At 30.8% G+C, this 15,089-nt stretch overlaps 2 protein-coding genes across 5 annotated transcripts; both read right to left on the bottom strand.

The window, feature by feature from the left end:
• Positions 1 to 1,165: 1,165 nt before the first annotated feature.
• Positions 1,166 to 2,221, bottom strand: LOC113386226. Its single transcript, XM_026624018.1, has one exon. It carries the CDS (start codon positions 2,219 to 2,221, stop codon positions 1,166 to 1,168), a length of 1,056 nt encoding a protein of 351 aa, XP_026479803.1.
• Positions 2,222 to 4,832: 2,611 nt separating this feature from the next.
• LOC113384824 (putative RNA-binding protein Luc7-like 1) lies at positions 4,833 to 14,366 on the bottom strand. 4 transcript variants are annotated; one of them, XM_026622589.1, is made up of 10 exons: positions 14,128 to 14,142; positions 13,529 to 13,623; positions 13,259 to 13,364; positions 12,090 to 12,162; positions 11,252 to 11,350; positions 10,827 to 11,045; positions 6,881 to 7,093; positions 6,749 to 6,813; positions 6,508 to 6,618; positions 4,833 to 4,946 (listed from the first exon to the last, which is right to left on the bottom strand). In XM_026622589.1, the coding sequence occupies exons 5-10, from the start codon at positions 11,345 to 11,347 to the stop codon at positions 4,874 to 4,876; spliced, it is 777 nt and encodes a 258-aa protein (XP_026478374.1). In that variant the 5' UTR covers positions 11,348 to 11,350; positions 12,090 to 12,162; positions 13,259 to 13,364; positions 13,529 to 13,623; positions 14,128 to 14,142; the 3' UTR covers positions 4,833 to 4,873. The 4 variants fall into 4 exon arrangements, with proteins under 4 accessions (XP_026478374.1, XP_026478373.1, XP_026478372.1 ...); XM_026622588.1 differs by lacking the exons at positions 12,090 to 12,162; positions 13,259 to 13,364 and having other exon boundaries at positions 6,508 to 6,612; positions 14,128 to 14,366; XM_026622587.1 differs by lacking the exons at positions 12,090 to 12,162; positions 13,259 to 13,364 and having other exon boundaries at positions 14,128 to 14,366.
• Between the last annotated feature and the right edge of the window lie 723 nt (positions 14,367 to 15,089).

A 15,089-nucleotide genomic window follows, 5' to 3' on the forward strand; every position in this document is an offset into this window, starting at 1 on the left:
CCCAAAAAAATTCCCCAAAAAATTTCTCCGAAATATCCCTGAAAAATACCCCAAAAATATCCCCCCGAAAAATATCCCCAAAAAATTTCCCCGAAAATATCCCAAAAAAATTTCCCCAAGAAAAATCCCCAAAAAATTTCCCCTGAAAATATCCCCACAAAATTTCCCCGAAAATATCCCCAAAAAAAATTTCCCCAAAAAATATCCCCGAAAATATCCCCAAAAAATTTCCCCGGAAAATTTCCCCTGAAACTATCCCCCAAAAATTTCCCCGAAAATATCCCAAAAAATTTCCTTTCCCCGGATACGGATGGGGGTTAGTTAGACCTTTCGGAATAGCTAATGGAATTTGACTCAATAACTATTCCGAGGATTTGATCTTATTGAATATATTAAGTAAATACTCGACGTTCTCTACGTGCTCGGCGGTCCAGTCGGATGGCGGCTTCAAGTTCGGATATCTCAGTTCGCTTTAAATTCGGATTCTGAGGAAGAAATGAACTTCAAAACGCAAATAAGTAACACTTGCACTGATTAAAAGGTATTTATTTTCATTAAGTAATAAGTAATGATCGAAATATATCACAAAAACTTATATGGAAAGTACAAGCAAATCGGTGTACGTGACTAGCCAACGCGAGAGAGCTTGTTCACCCCGTCAGATCAGCTATTACGTCCAAACCTTTAGGATTGCCAGAGAAAAAAGTGTTGTCTGAATATTAAAAATATTCTCTGGCGCCATCTAACAGGATTCTGGCGCGAACATATTCCCAGTCTAAAAGGGATACCTTTATAACCTTATAATTCTTTGGATATGGACCACTCGAATCACTCCATCGGCACCTAGAAAACTTCTACTCTTTCTTCCATCCAATGGAGCAGGGCAAAACCGCCAAAGTCAATAAAGGTGTAGGTAGGAAGTTGAGGATCACCACTGAGCTCAACAAGGCCACTAATGGCCACTATCATTGAGTCTCCATGGAGAATATTAATCCTTTGAGAGGACTAAGTAGAAATAATTTTCGTTCCCAAAACCGATACAACATAACCAATCTTAGGTCGGATCAAGTGTTCAGGTAGTTCTGGAAACGCCAAAGGCTGCATTTTGATCGAAAGTGAAGCGTTGTAAGGAGACATACTATATTAGAAAGAAAGTCATAGATTTTCAATCATATTGCATGGAAAAACTTGAAAGTTGAAGTGAATCTGATATCGAACCCATTATTATATAACCCAATCGGGTTTCTAGTGCTATAGGTGAACCTTGACCATTTTTCACCTTATTAGTACCCATAACTTCGCTGAAAACATCACATCCTAATATGCCGTCGACCGTTTGAGGCACATAAAACTTTGGATCCGCTAGTGGGTACTTCAAGAATGATTGGATTGTTGATACTGGAATCGTGGTTGGTGGTTGTTTTCTCACAATTTCTTGCACAACGTATGCACATACTGGCAATTGATATGGATTGATTGTGGATTTTAAAGTGAAGTTAACAAATCCTATTACGTTTTGTGACGAATTTCCTAATCCAATTACTTTGGCTGAAACTGGTTGAACTTTCAAATGGGCCTTTCTACACCAAGCTAATGTAACGAAATTTTTATCACTTGCTGAATCAATTATAGTACGTAGTGGAGTATTTTTCTTTTTGGTAAAAACCTTTGTTACAGCTGTCGGCAATATTGTTGTATTATGCGCGAGTTTGTTGTTACTGGTAGTGCATAAAACAGTATTATTAGATTTCGAATTCGACGGATTACCTTGATTCGTATTTGCAAGATTCTTATCAGTATGCAACAATGTATGATGCGGTGCCTTACATATAATACAAGTTTTCTTCGATCGACACGCAACTGTCGTCTTATGGCTTAAACAATTCACACATAGGTTTAAGTTTTTTATACAATCTTGCCGTTCAGGAATGTTCATTTCTAGTAATTTTGAACATGCAAATATGGCGTGTTGTTCCCGGCACACAAAGCACTTCTTTTCGTATTTACTTTTTAAAAGAAACGATCGACTAATTTTGGAATTTTTATCCTTTTGCTCACCATATGTGTGATTGTTAGTTATAGTTGTCATACCATAAACTTGATTTTTCGCTTGTTGCGACTTATGGAGAAATTTGAGGAGATCTTGGTATTTAGGAAATTCTCCTTGATAAGAATGCTCAAATTTCTCCTGCAAAATGGGGTCGAGTTTTGAGAATGCCATAGACGTTATCATAAAGTCAAATGCATCTTGAAGGTTTAATTGTGAAAGGGCTTGTACAGCTGTATCGAATTGTTCCAGAAATAAGTCTATTTGTGATGATGTAATGGTTTTAAACGATAAGAGCTGTTTAAAGTAAGTGGTGGCTAAATATCGTTTATTCTGGTATTTTTTTAATAGTGCTTCCCATAAAATCGGATAATTATTTGCAGTTGGTAGTATGGAATTAAAAATTTTTAGTACGGAACCTTCTAACGCACCTTTTAAAAAATGAAATTTGGATACGTTATCTAATCTTGTATCTTCATGAATTAATGCTTTAAAGGTTTCCTAAAATAAAGGCCATTGTTGTATATCGCCGGAAAATTTTGGAACTTCTATGGATGGTAAATGATGATTTGGAACACTGTCCGGTATTGACGAATTACTTATATTTTGATTATCCAACATTTTTTCTATATATTTGATTTTTGAGTACAAAATTTCCAAGGCCCTTATGTCGGCATACTCAGGAACAAAACTCGGATCCTCTAAATGTCTTAATTTGTTTATTTCGTCGCTTAATTTTATGCATTGTTCTCGTGCATTTTCAATAAGGTATAAATTTTCAAGAAATTTTAACTTACTTGCCGTATTGGTGGTAATTTGTTGAGAAATGTCATACGTTTCTTGCATTATTGAAAAATACATTTCGCTCTTCGCTGTCAATCGGTTAATCTCTGCACCTACGTCAAATTTAGGTGCCATTTTGGATTTTATTTTCTCAATATATTCAATAAATCCTAATCAAAATTAGGATCCGGCTCGAAGGACCAATGTTACGGATGGGGGTTAGTTAGACCCTTTCGGAATAGCTAATGGAATTTGACTCAATAACTATTCCGAGGATTTGATCTTATTGAATATATTAAGTAAAATACTCGACGTTCTCTACGTGCTCGGCGGTCCAGTCGGATGGCGGCTTCAAGTTCGGATATCTCAGTTCGCTTTAAATTCGGATTCTGAGGAAGAAATGAACTTCAAAACGCAAATAAGTAACACTTGCACTGATTAAAAGGTATTTATTTTCATTAAGTAATAAGTAATGATCGAAATATATCACAAAAACTTATATGGAAAGTACAAGCAAATCGGTGTACGTGACTAGCCAACGCGAGAGAGCTTGTTCACCCGTCAGATCAGCTATTACGTCCAAACCTTTAAGGATTGCCAGAGAAAAAAGTGTTGTCTGAATATTAAAAATATTCTCTGGCGCCATCTAACAGGATTCTGGCGCGAACAAATATCCCCAAAATAATTTCCCCAAAAAATATCCCCAAAAAAATTTCCCCAAAAAAAATTTTTGAGAAAAAGTTTTTTGGAAAAAAATTTGGTGACTGAAGTTTTAATACCCGCAAAGGCACATGCATTCTTTATATTGAAGAGAATGTGCTATTGAAAAATGCATATGTATGAATTATGGACGCGACATCTGTCGCATATGTGAGTAACAATTTAAACAAGTCTATATATTCTATATATAATAAATCTACACAATATATTAATTCAATTAAATTTAAAATGTACCCATGCACAACATGCATTCTTTTTATTGAAAGTGAATGTGCTATTGAAATGCATATGTATGAATTATGGTCAGCCACGAGGGGAAGATTCACTATGAGATCGACAAAGACTTTGGAATCCGGTTTTATATGCTACGATCGCCCAAATTCACGCTGCGATCGCTAGTCGAGACTCTGGACCCGGCTGCCCGAAGTGGGTATCAGGCTGATCCAGGTCCAGTCGTTCTAGCCACTTACCTATGAGCGAGCCCTGATAAAAAAAACTGACATAGAAAAAATGTTAAAAGTACAAAAAAAATCAATTTTCTGCTCTCCTGAGCGGAGGATAGTCTGCGATAAGTAAGAGACGAACGTAGGAAACTGGTACTTTATTTAATTTTTTTTTAATAAATAAGTTGAAATTACAATATTGTGTTATATATGTTGTATATTTTTATATTATATAATAATAAAAACAACATTGTTTTGTAAGTGATGTTATATTTCATAAATATATCAAAATATTAATATATATTAAAGTATAGAAATTTAATTTCCTATAAAACGTTAATAGTAAATAGTTTTACCCCTCATAGTCCGTTTACAGCATAAAAAGTATATTAGTTAAAGAAACAAGATATACAAAAAATACACTATAACAAATTTCTAATTTTAAAAATATAAAATTCTGCATAAAAATATTATAACTATAGTTCTAATTATTAAAAGACCTAAGTGTATAGTAAAATATGAGCAATAATATATAAAATGTAAAAAGAAAGGCTTATCATGTAACAGTCGGTGGTCAAAACGTTAGTCAGTTTTGTATCAAAAAAAAAAAGAAAAAAAAGCATTTCACATGATATAATCCATGTATTCAATCTGAATAAAATAGTGTAAAATAAAATATTTATTAATTTTCACATTCTTACACCAACAGAAGTTTTAGAAATACCCTGAAAGAAGGTTTTCATATGCTACTTAATATTGAAATTATTATTGAATATAATAAATGACAATTAAATTTTATATTTAATAAAGCTACGATGCTTAACTTTTTACAAACGCTTTTTATCTTAAAATATTCACATTAGACTGTGTGATACCTCTTCTATCTTCTATCTCGAGAAGAAGATCTTCTGGATGACGAACGCCGACTGCGGCTTCGAGATCTTCGATGAGATCTACAATAAAAAAAAAAAGTATCATTTGAAGCATCTTTTGTGTTCTTTTTACCAAGAGGTATCTATTTAGTTGATGATTGACAATATTACAAAATTCGAGTATTTTTGAGAAATATGAAATGTGACTCAAGACATTAACTTAAATTTACTTTATGATAACACAAACATAGGTAATCATTAAAACCGCTTCAGTATATATTTCAAGAATTTTCATTACTACAAATTCGCTTAGAGGGGTTGATACTTCGTCTTTCGCTAAATACGGGCAACCATTTACCATATATTTTGTTTCTACATCAGATGTCAGACAGAATTTTATGTAAATTTATAGTTTCTTTGGCATTTACTGGCTAAATACGCTTCTGGTCTTTGTTGGAAAATGTTATTCAACCAAAGTGATATGAGCTCCCGGTTTGAAGCAATTTTTGCTATTTTCTATAATTTGTTCCAAACCCAGGCATTTTTTCTATTTGGCCTGAGTATGTGTCTGAAAGCTCTTTGAACTTCTTATCTACCTGCAAAACATATTTCACTTTACTACAACTCTTGTCTAAATAGTTTCGTCCAAACTCTTGCCCAAAGTTTCCTGATTTGGTGCATTACTTCCAAATTCGTCTTCAGAATTGGAAGAAAGTGGCTCGCATCGTCTCATACGTTTGTTTATGATATCTATCCATTTACTAACGTACTTGATCCATCTGTATTGTCTTTACCACGAAATTTTCCCATTTCTACAGTCGATAATAGCACTACCTTGTGGATTGATTTGTTTATCTAAAAATTCACCGTTACTATCATATATTTCAAATCCTAGGTCCAAACATTTCAGAGATTCGCTAATTGTATTTTCCAAACAAGCTAAAAAAACATTGTTTCCATTTTTCTTTCGAAGACTGACAGCCGCTATAAAAATAAGTCGAAACCATGGCAGTTTTCTCGTTTATAGTTTTTTTTTTACTCAAGAATATATTTTTGAAAATATCTGTGTCCACGCGAATGTTACTTACTTGTATCAGTGTACAAAAAGAATAAATAATTATAATTGAAAATCACTTTGAATAAAATTTTATTTAGTTGTTGAACGGAGCTCGAAACAATTGTTTTGTTGGTAAAAATATAGTAATACTTCAGCAATCTGCACTTTTACAATGTAAAAAAGAATAAAGAATAAATAATAAATATTGTCGTCGATAAGAGAGTAGGCGATAAACGCATACGATCTATGGTTATTGTTATTTCGGTTCTTTTATCAAACATTTTCTATAGAAACTTGCACCAGTCATTTTGACTGGTGCTGTTACAAGTAGTAGTAACACAATTTATTTTTGTTACTAATATATATAAAGTAACTTTGAATGCACAAAATGATTTCTATAGCTATAACTTAAAAAGTCATAACTTCATTTCACAAAACAAATTTTACATATAATGGAAATTTTGAATTGAAAGTGCCCAACGAGACATTTTGACTGGCGTGGTATATCTAGTGTTAACAAACAGCAATTGTTAACTGTGATAAGTATACATAATTTACTGTTGCTTCCAATAACTCAAAATTTACCTTGAAGGCGATAGGCGTCTTCTGTCTCGGCTACGAGATCTATGTCTCCTTGAACGTCGGTCTAGTTCCCTTCCGCCGACATATAGATTGCGACTTCTTTGATCCCTGTACCTTGTAAGCATAACATATAAAAAATGAGAAAATTCAACATTTGTCACCAGCTTAAATAATGTACAAAACCATTATTGTAAGCTATAAATGAACAAAGTAAAAAAATAGAATATGAATTTGTTTAAAGTACCTATCTTCACGATCTCTATCTCGGCTTCTACCAGCTCTTTCGTCTTTCTTGCTTTCAACAAGTTTCTAAAAAAACGAAGAAAGAATTGATAAATTATGCGAATGTAAAGAATATTAGGAATAAGTAACTTACTTTCAATTCTGCAAGTTTTTCTCTAATTTTTATAAAACCTAAATGTAATTTTCCACCAAAATGGTCTGCCAAACGCCTATCATTATCATGGATGCCTAAATATGCAGAACAAACTTCACAAACCCGTAACTTTTGCTGTTGGTAACTACTTGCTGGCATTGAATTTCTATATTCCTGTTCAGCTTCCATTTTCTTTTTACGCAATTCTTCAACCTAAATGATAAAGAAATATGTTTTTTAAAACTAGTGATTAGACAATAAAATTTTTCTTGTAAGTACATTTGCATTGGAATTATTTTAAGTACAAAAGTTGAAATTAAGAAAAATTAAAAATAATTGCAATAACAGAATTATGTAATTTATTATGATATTTTAAACCGTTTAAATATATCGTAATTTATTGAAGTGTTATCTCAAAACAATGTAATATCAAAATATACTTATTAGCATCAAAAGTACTGGCAGCGTTAAAATGACATATTAGCTTGACATTACATAGAATGTTCTTCAGATTTATAAAGAACTATAAAAAAAAAACAAACACTTAACAAAAATTTGTTAGCATAAAATACATATAATATAAATAACTGGTTACACCACCGTAGATTTTTCGAGAAACCAAAAAAAAGTTTTTAGACTTAAAATATACTTTGAACCTTTTAGAACATGAGGAAAAATATTTCACATCTAAAACTTGCTTTTGTTACTTGTAATTGTGAGCTTTTTCCCACGCGCGTCCAGCCGCTTCGAACCGATATCGACCAAATACATTAGCAAAAAACATAAAGCAAAATTACAACATGTATCATCTTTTTATATTGTATAAATAAACTGTAAAATAATTTTTAACAAATATATGATCAGTGCAGATTCAACACATAAGGGTTGACTATATTTCCGCTGATATTGCTGGTGATAATTTCAACTATGGTCTAAGCCATAGGTGGGGAACCTGCGGCCTCGAGGCCGCATGCGGCCTCCGGGAGGTTCTTGTGCGGCCCCTTGCCGTCTAGTACAAAATAGCAGAGTTACTATTGTACAAAAATTCCACCAAAAACGGTCATATTGTAACATGACATCAGATTACTAGCCTGAAACACAGACTCTTAGGCAGATACAAAATAGAGATGTAATATATTATATTAATATTATTGAGTTCACGTTGCGTTTAATGCATTAACCCTTTTTTTGTTATGATAACTATTGTCATGAATGACAACAAGCAGGAATATTCATACCGAAAGTTCACAAATGAATTTAATCCGTTTTTTCCAGAGCCCGAAATTCTCTAAATTAACCTTTAACACCTTAGTTTGCAAAATAAAAATCTATCAGTGAATTTAATGATATAAGAAAAATATATAATTTTTTATTTCAAATAATTATGTAACAATAAGAATATGAAAATCAAATTCAAATCAAAAGACTTTAATATCATTTTTATATAAAAAATGAATGTTTAAATGAAATTAAAACGAACTAAAATTCGATTTTATCGAAACGAAGTCGATTTTATCTCATTACATACGTTTGAAACATACCAACTTTTTTTTCCAATCTTCAAGAAAAATGAATGAAATTCAGTTCGATTTCCTTCGACACCCAGAAATTTTACATCACGACATTTATTGGTCATTTTGTCATAAATTGCTCAATTGCCAAGCAAAAAACAAAGCCAAACTAGTTGGTATTGGTATTTTCCCTTGAGGCAAGTTACATGAATTTCCCGATTTGTGTAAATAATCGACTTAATCCATAATAGATAAATTAATTTATGAGTAGTTAAAAGTATTCGAAGTGGATTTATTACACACCATTGAAAATCGAACACGTCAACCCGGTCGGAGTGTTTTTTAAAAGCAAATTTTCAAAAATCAATAATTTTTATAATTGAGCCAGTTTTTTGTAGGACTTTAATTGTTTATCATGCTCATTAAGACCAAGTACTCTATCGTTATACCAAGTAAATCGTCTCATTTTAACAAATGTCAAAAAAACTACTCATTTTCTCAAACTTTGGTAAATTTTTAAAACTAAACTACTTATCGTAAGGCATTAATATTTCAGTAAGTTCAATAAGACCATGATATATAACGCCAAAAAAGTTCCGTAAAAATCGGCTTAATTTTTTTTTTCAACTGTTAATTACAAGAAAACGGCTCGGTAGATTTTCACCTTAAACTAATCAGTATCATTCCCCCCAACTAATATCTTTCGAACAGTTTTTGATTTTTTAAAATCGATTCGGTAGTATCAGCACAAATGTGGATCAAAATTTTAACACTTTTTTCCAAATTACAAAAAAAGGGCTCGGCCGATCGTCACACAAAACTGAGAAACGATAATCCTTATCGAGATACATCAAATGGTTTTTAAATTTCTGAAATCGGTTCAGGCGTTTTTGAGCAAACCTCGATGGAAGTTCTAATTTTGACAAATGCTAAAAAGACCATACTAATTTTTGCAAACTTTGGCGAATTTTTAAAGCTAAACGAGTTGTCGTGGGGCCGTAATATTTTAGTATGATCTAGAAGACTATGGTATTTATCGTCAAAATAATAATAATAAAAATCGTCGTTTGTTTTAAAACTTTATTACAAGAAAACGGCCCGGCCGATCTTTACCAAAAACTAATCAGCACGATTCCCAACCAATATCTATCGAACGGTTTTTGAATTTTCAAAATCGATTCAGAATTGCGGGCTAAAACGTGGACGAAAAATTTTTCACTTTTCTGCAATTTAGAAAGAAACGGCCCAGCCGATCGTCGCACGAAACTCAGAAACGCTAGTCCTCATCGAGATACATCGAATGGCTTTGACCGATTTTTGAAATCGGTCTATCCGTTTTGGAGAAAACGTCGATTTACGGCAAAAAATCTGTTCACACACACACACACACACACACACACACACACACATACACACACACACACATACTTTTTCCAAATTTGGTCTCATTCGATTCAGAATGGCTTGAAACGTCGAGAAAACATAAAATTAGCGAATCGGATTTTTTTATGAAAACATTAACTTCTCCTTCGGGAAGTTAATAATTTCACGAAAGTCACTTTTTTAGGTCAATCAGCTTATGCGGCCTCTTTCATTGCTGCCTAATTCAAGTGCGGCCTCTAATGACAAAAAGGTTCCCCACCTCTGGTCTAAGCAATATTTTATAAATGATAATAGTATTGGTGATTAATATTGGCACCGCAATTTTTGTAATTATAAATGTCATTTTTTAAATTTTTTCTTATCTATAACTCGTTTTTTTCGAAACAAGATGTTACAAAGCGACGTTTTCATTCGAATTTTTTTTTTTACAGTATATTTAAAATTACATTTTAAGTGCCTATCATAGCGGACCTTCTATATGTTAATTTGTTCATCAATTATTAACAAATTGCTATCCGTTTTTGTTTTCGTTGAAATTCAACGATTTTGTTTAAAGTGCTCGCCAAACAAACAAAAATCTATATTTTTTAAATCCGTTATGATGGGCACTTTGAAATGTTATTTCAAATATAATATTGAAAATTCAAATAAAAAAAATTAAAATTGTAGTTATTTTGCGTGCCGCGGAGCGGTTTAATACCCAAGAAGTAAAACAAAGCTTACAAATAGTATTTTCAAAATTAATAATTTAATAAATATATTATTTATATATATATATATATATATATATATATTTATATATAAATTAGGGTGGTCCTTAAAATCTAAATATATATATGGAAAAGTCAATCGAAAATCCGAGCTATTTAATCTGTAATGTTAAAAAAATTTAATAACTTTACTTTTTTGAAAACCAGTAAAAGTAAATTGACTAATGGATTAACACTTAACAGTATCAAAATTATAAAGTGCACCTCAATATATTGATCAAAAATAATTAAGTGGTTAAATTTAACAGTACCTTGGAGCCTTTGACAATTATTACAACTTACTTCTTCCATGAGTTTCATACTTTCTTCAACAAATCCTTCTTCCCCAAGAGCTTCTGCCTTAGCCAGCTTCTTTCCTATTTCTTCTGCAACTTCATGTACAGAGTTTGCTATAATGGCCACCTCCGCCGTCAATTCCTCTTGAGTTTCTGCCAATCGAAGTTTGGCCCCTTCTGTACGCCTATCACAGTCTCCAATGAATGAAGCCAAATGTTCCATAGCCTTGAATTTTATATTGCGAGATAATTAAAGGTAATAATAAATACTTGTCCAATGACAAGTAATAGAAATTGAAATGACTAAATATTTCTGTAAATATTATTTGAACTTGCATCTTGTATTCATAACTAACTTTTAAGAATCTTTTTAGAAATAGATACATATTGTGAATGTATTTATAAAATAATTATTGTTAAAACACTACTTACATCGATATCATATGCATAATCACGATCTTTTGCAGCTTTTTCATAATCAGCTCTTAATGCAAGATCATGAATTTTTGGGCACTCACCAAGATCCATCCTCTGTAAAGACATAGAATATGAGAAGAGCATCACAATTTCAACTCATTCCTGACCATAGATGAATTAAAAAAAAAATTTAGAAACCACAACGCAGAGTACCTTTCAAAATAACCTTTTCTTTCATATATATAAAATCATAAAAATTGCAAGTGTAATTCATAACATACAGATTTCGATTAATAATAAATAAAAAAAAAATTATGATATTGACAACTATGAGCCAAATACAGATTAATGTAGAATCAAGATGATCAAAATAAAAAACATACTAATTATTATATTAAAGAGTCATCAAATGCATTCTTATTTGAATAATGCAGAATGGCCATGTAAAAATAGGTTGTAATGAATCATTTTTATCGAATTATAAATTTTAAAACTGAAAAGAACAAATTTTATTATTATTTTAACTAATTACCTAAAGCAATCATCAAAAGATTTTAAATAATAGAGTGAAATCACATGAAAATTTACAGCAAATTGAAAATTACAATTCTTAATATACAACAAATTTTACATAAGTGAGTTGAATTTTCATAAATAAAATAAAAATAAATACTAAGTCTTCTAAACCAGAAGTGCATGATGCAGTTGATCTTAATTTTCATTAACTAATTCAACCAATAGTTGTCAAATATAAATATAATGGGGTTGTATAATACAATATTAACAATTGATATTGCAGACAAAAAATCTGATCAGTTTTCCGTTGATTAATTTTTCATGTCAAGTCACTTACGAGCACTGCACCCTACAACACCCTGAGTGAGCAGACATCACACTTCGTTGATCACCAATTTTGCAGGCTACATCTAAGGGAAGCTTACAATGTTAATATACAAAATTATCTTCCATAATCTCACATTTGCCTTAAATCAATGCATTAAGATAAATGCACTTTGATGAACATATTACATTTACTCCTCCAAGTACATAAATATAAATATTTAAGTATGTTAACTTAGTTTACAACACAAAGAATTAAAAACAACCACACATACTCAAATATATAAATAGGTAAGAGTCTTAATATAAATTAAATGTAAAAGGAACATAAGTATAAAAAATTGCTTCTTACTAAAAAGGTTTTGATATAAAAAATATGCACATGTATAAAAATATGTAAATAACATACTACATGAATACACCATTATATTTTAGTTTTTACATGGCATAAAACATAATTATTGATCTGCAAATCAATTAACCATAAAATGTTTTTAAATTGATCGTTGGATTGATTATGTAAATGATTTATAATAAAAAGGTGGTTCATTTCAATGCTAATTAAATTTGGTGTGATATTACAACAGATAATTATTCATAAGATGTAAGAGTTTTACTATTACTAGAAATTTATGAATATTTTAAAAATCATAAAATATTACAAAATTTAAAAAAATAATCAAGATTGAATGTACTCAATTGATGCTTAGATAGTTGAAATATTTATACAATTTACTCAATTTAACTTGCAGACAGATTTTACCACAAAACAACAGAATTATAAAAATTCATTAAATTTAAATAACTTTCGCAGTTTATAATAAACTGTAAATACTAAAATATCTTAGTATGCAGATGTTCAACATGTGTATATATTAAGTATTAAAAATTGTTGCATAATATGTCATTAAAGGGCAAAGATTGGAAATATACTATTTCATATATTCATGCTTCATATTACAAAATCTTTGTTAATCGTGAAGCTTCAATTATTTCAACCTAATGAGATATGACTAGTGATGCAGCATTGGCAGTAACAGTAAGAATGCTTAATGTTAAACTTTCATGAAAAAGAAATCTGCCAACGCTGATACACAACAATTAATATCCATTGTAAATATACTAGAGCATTAAAAGATATTCTATTATGTTAATACGTACGGATTTCTATTCTCTACTTACAGATTTATGAATGACACGATAGAGATAAACACATTTTAATCTTTGATTTTATTAGTCATGTAGATTTAGGAAAAGCCCGTTTAATGTACAAGAATATTTGTAGTCTCTGAAAACACATTGTCTAGAATTAGTTGTGGAGGCACATCGTTTTCAAAACAAAAAGTTAATTTCATTATTATTCTCTAATGTGTCAACTGGAATATTGTAATTTTTCTTTTTTATGCTTTATGATAATGCGATTATGAAGTAAGGATTGAAGATATATCTTACCGTAGATGATAGAATTTCATGAGGACAGCAAGCAAGTAGAAAACTCTTGCAAACTTTTGGATCCGTAAATTTTACTTGGTATTTACTGTTCTCACCTAAAATATGCAAATATTTGTTAAAAAGGTATAAAAACCAAAATAAAGGTTGAATGCACTGCAACTGGTTGATTGAAAATAAAATGGACAAACTTCCATTTTCATCTATAGTTATTTACTCAAAATAAATATTTTCACAGAAAATTACTTTTGCATTGGATAGAAATTTATAACCTATTATTTTTGTATGTTAATAGCAATAAAATCAAATGATATTGTATATATAAGAAAAATAAAGTAAAAAAAAAACAAAGATTTGTGAAATAAAGAGTAATAATTAAATTTTAGGTATGACAATAAATTGACATATCTTGAGTAAACATTTGAAGGCTTTGGAAGAAACTAAATAGCATCATGATTGCCTTTAATGAATTATTCTGACCATTCTGACAACTGTAATTTAAAACTCACTGTAAAACAATATGGTTCTATACTTATTTAATATTCAAAATAAAGTGTCATTAAAATAGGACACCATTATAGAATGATAAAAGAACTACATACCATTCCGGCCTGTGCCCATTAATTCGTCCAGCATGGCTCTCATCTGATCTTGAGCCGTCATTGTCACAAATCTCACAATCAGATGCCAGGAGAAGAATCAGCTTATGAATTGTACGAGAGAAACAATTATGATAATTCGATTTCAGCTAAAACAATATGTAACAAAAATCCGTCTATTGACGCGGCACTATAAAGAAACGCTTCTAGTAAAAGCCTTCCAGTCGAGCCAGATATGTCAACAATGGCGTCTGTGAAAGCATTTTGTATTGCCAACAGAATAAATTTGACGCGTGTATTGCCAGTGGAGAAATAAAGATGAGTTCAATGGTACAATTACATGGACAGCGGGCAATACACAATAGACGTGGGCCATGGATATGAGGGCGCTGCTTTTGACATTCAAATTAATGGCGCAAAATTTGAAATGAAAATTAATGAATTTTATAATCGCGTATTTGTAATTAAATTTGGCATTAAAATCGTATGTTTTGTAATAACACAATAAATAACAAAAATATACTATACAGTGATATATTATAATAAATAAACTAGTTGGTTTGGTATTTAGCCTTGAGGCAAGTTACATGAACTTCCCGATATGTGTAATTAATCGACTTTATCAATAAAAAATAAATTAATTTAAGAGTCATTAAAAGTATTCAGAGTGGAATTATTACACACATTTGAAAACGAACAATCACGTTAACTCGGAGTATTTTCTAAAAGCAAATTTTCAAAAATCAATAATTTTTATAATTGAACCAGTTTCCATAGGACTTTAATGGTTCGGTATGTTCATTAAGACCGAGTACTCTATCGTTATACCAAGTAAATTGTCTAATTTTAATTTTAACAAATTTAAAAAAACTACTCATTTTCTCAAAGTTTGATGAATTTTTAAAATTAAACTACTTGTCATAAGGCCGTAATAATTCAGTAAGTTCTATAAGACTATGACATAT

This window comes from Ctenocephalides felis, unplaced genomic scaffold (genome assembly GCF_003426905.1).
Source record: "Ctenocephalides felis isolate EL2017-DRISC unplaced genomic scaffold, ASM342690v1 CF-g0.4_SCAFFOLD_03571, whole genome shotgun sequence".
Taxonomy (NCBI): domain Eukaryota; kingdom Metazoa; phylum Arthropoda; class Insecta; order Siphonaptera; family Pulicidae; genus Ctenocephalides; species Ctenocephalides felis.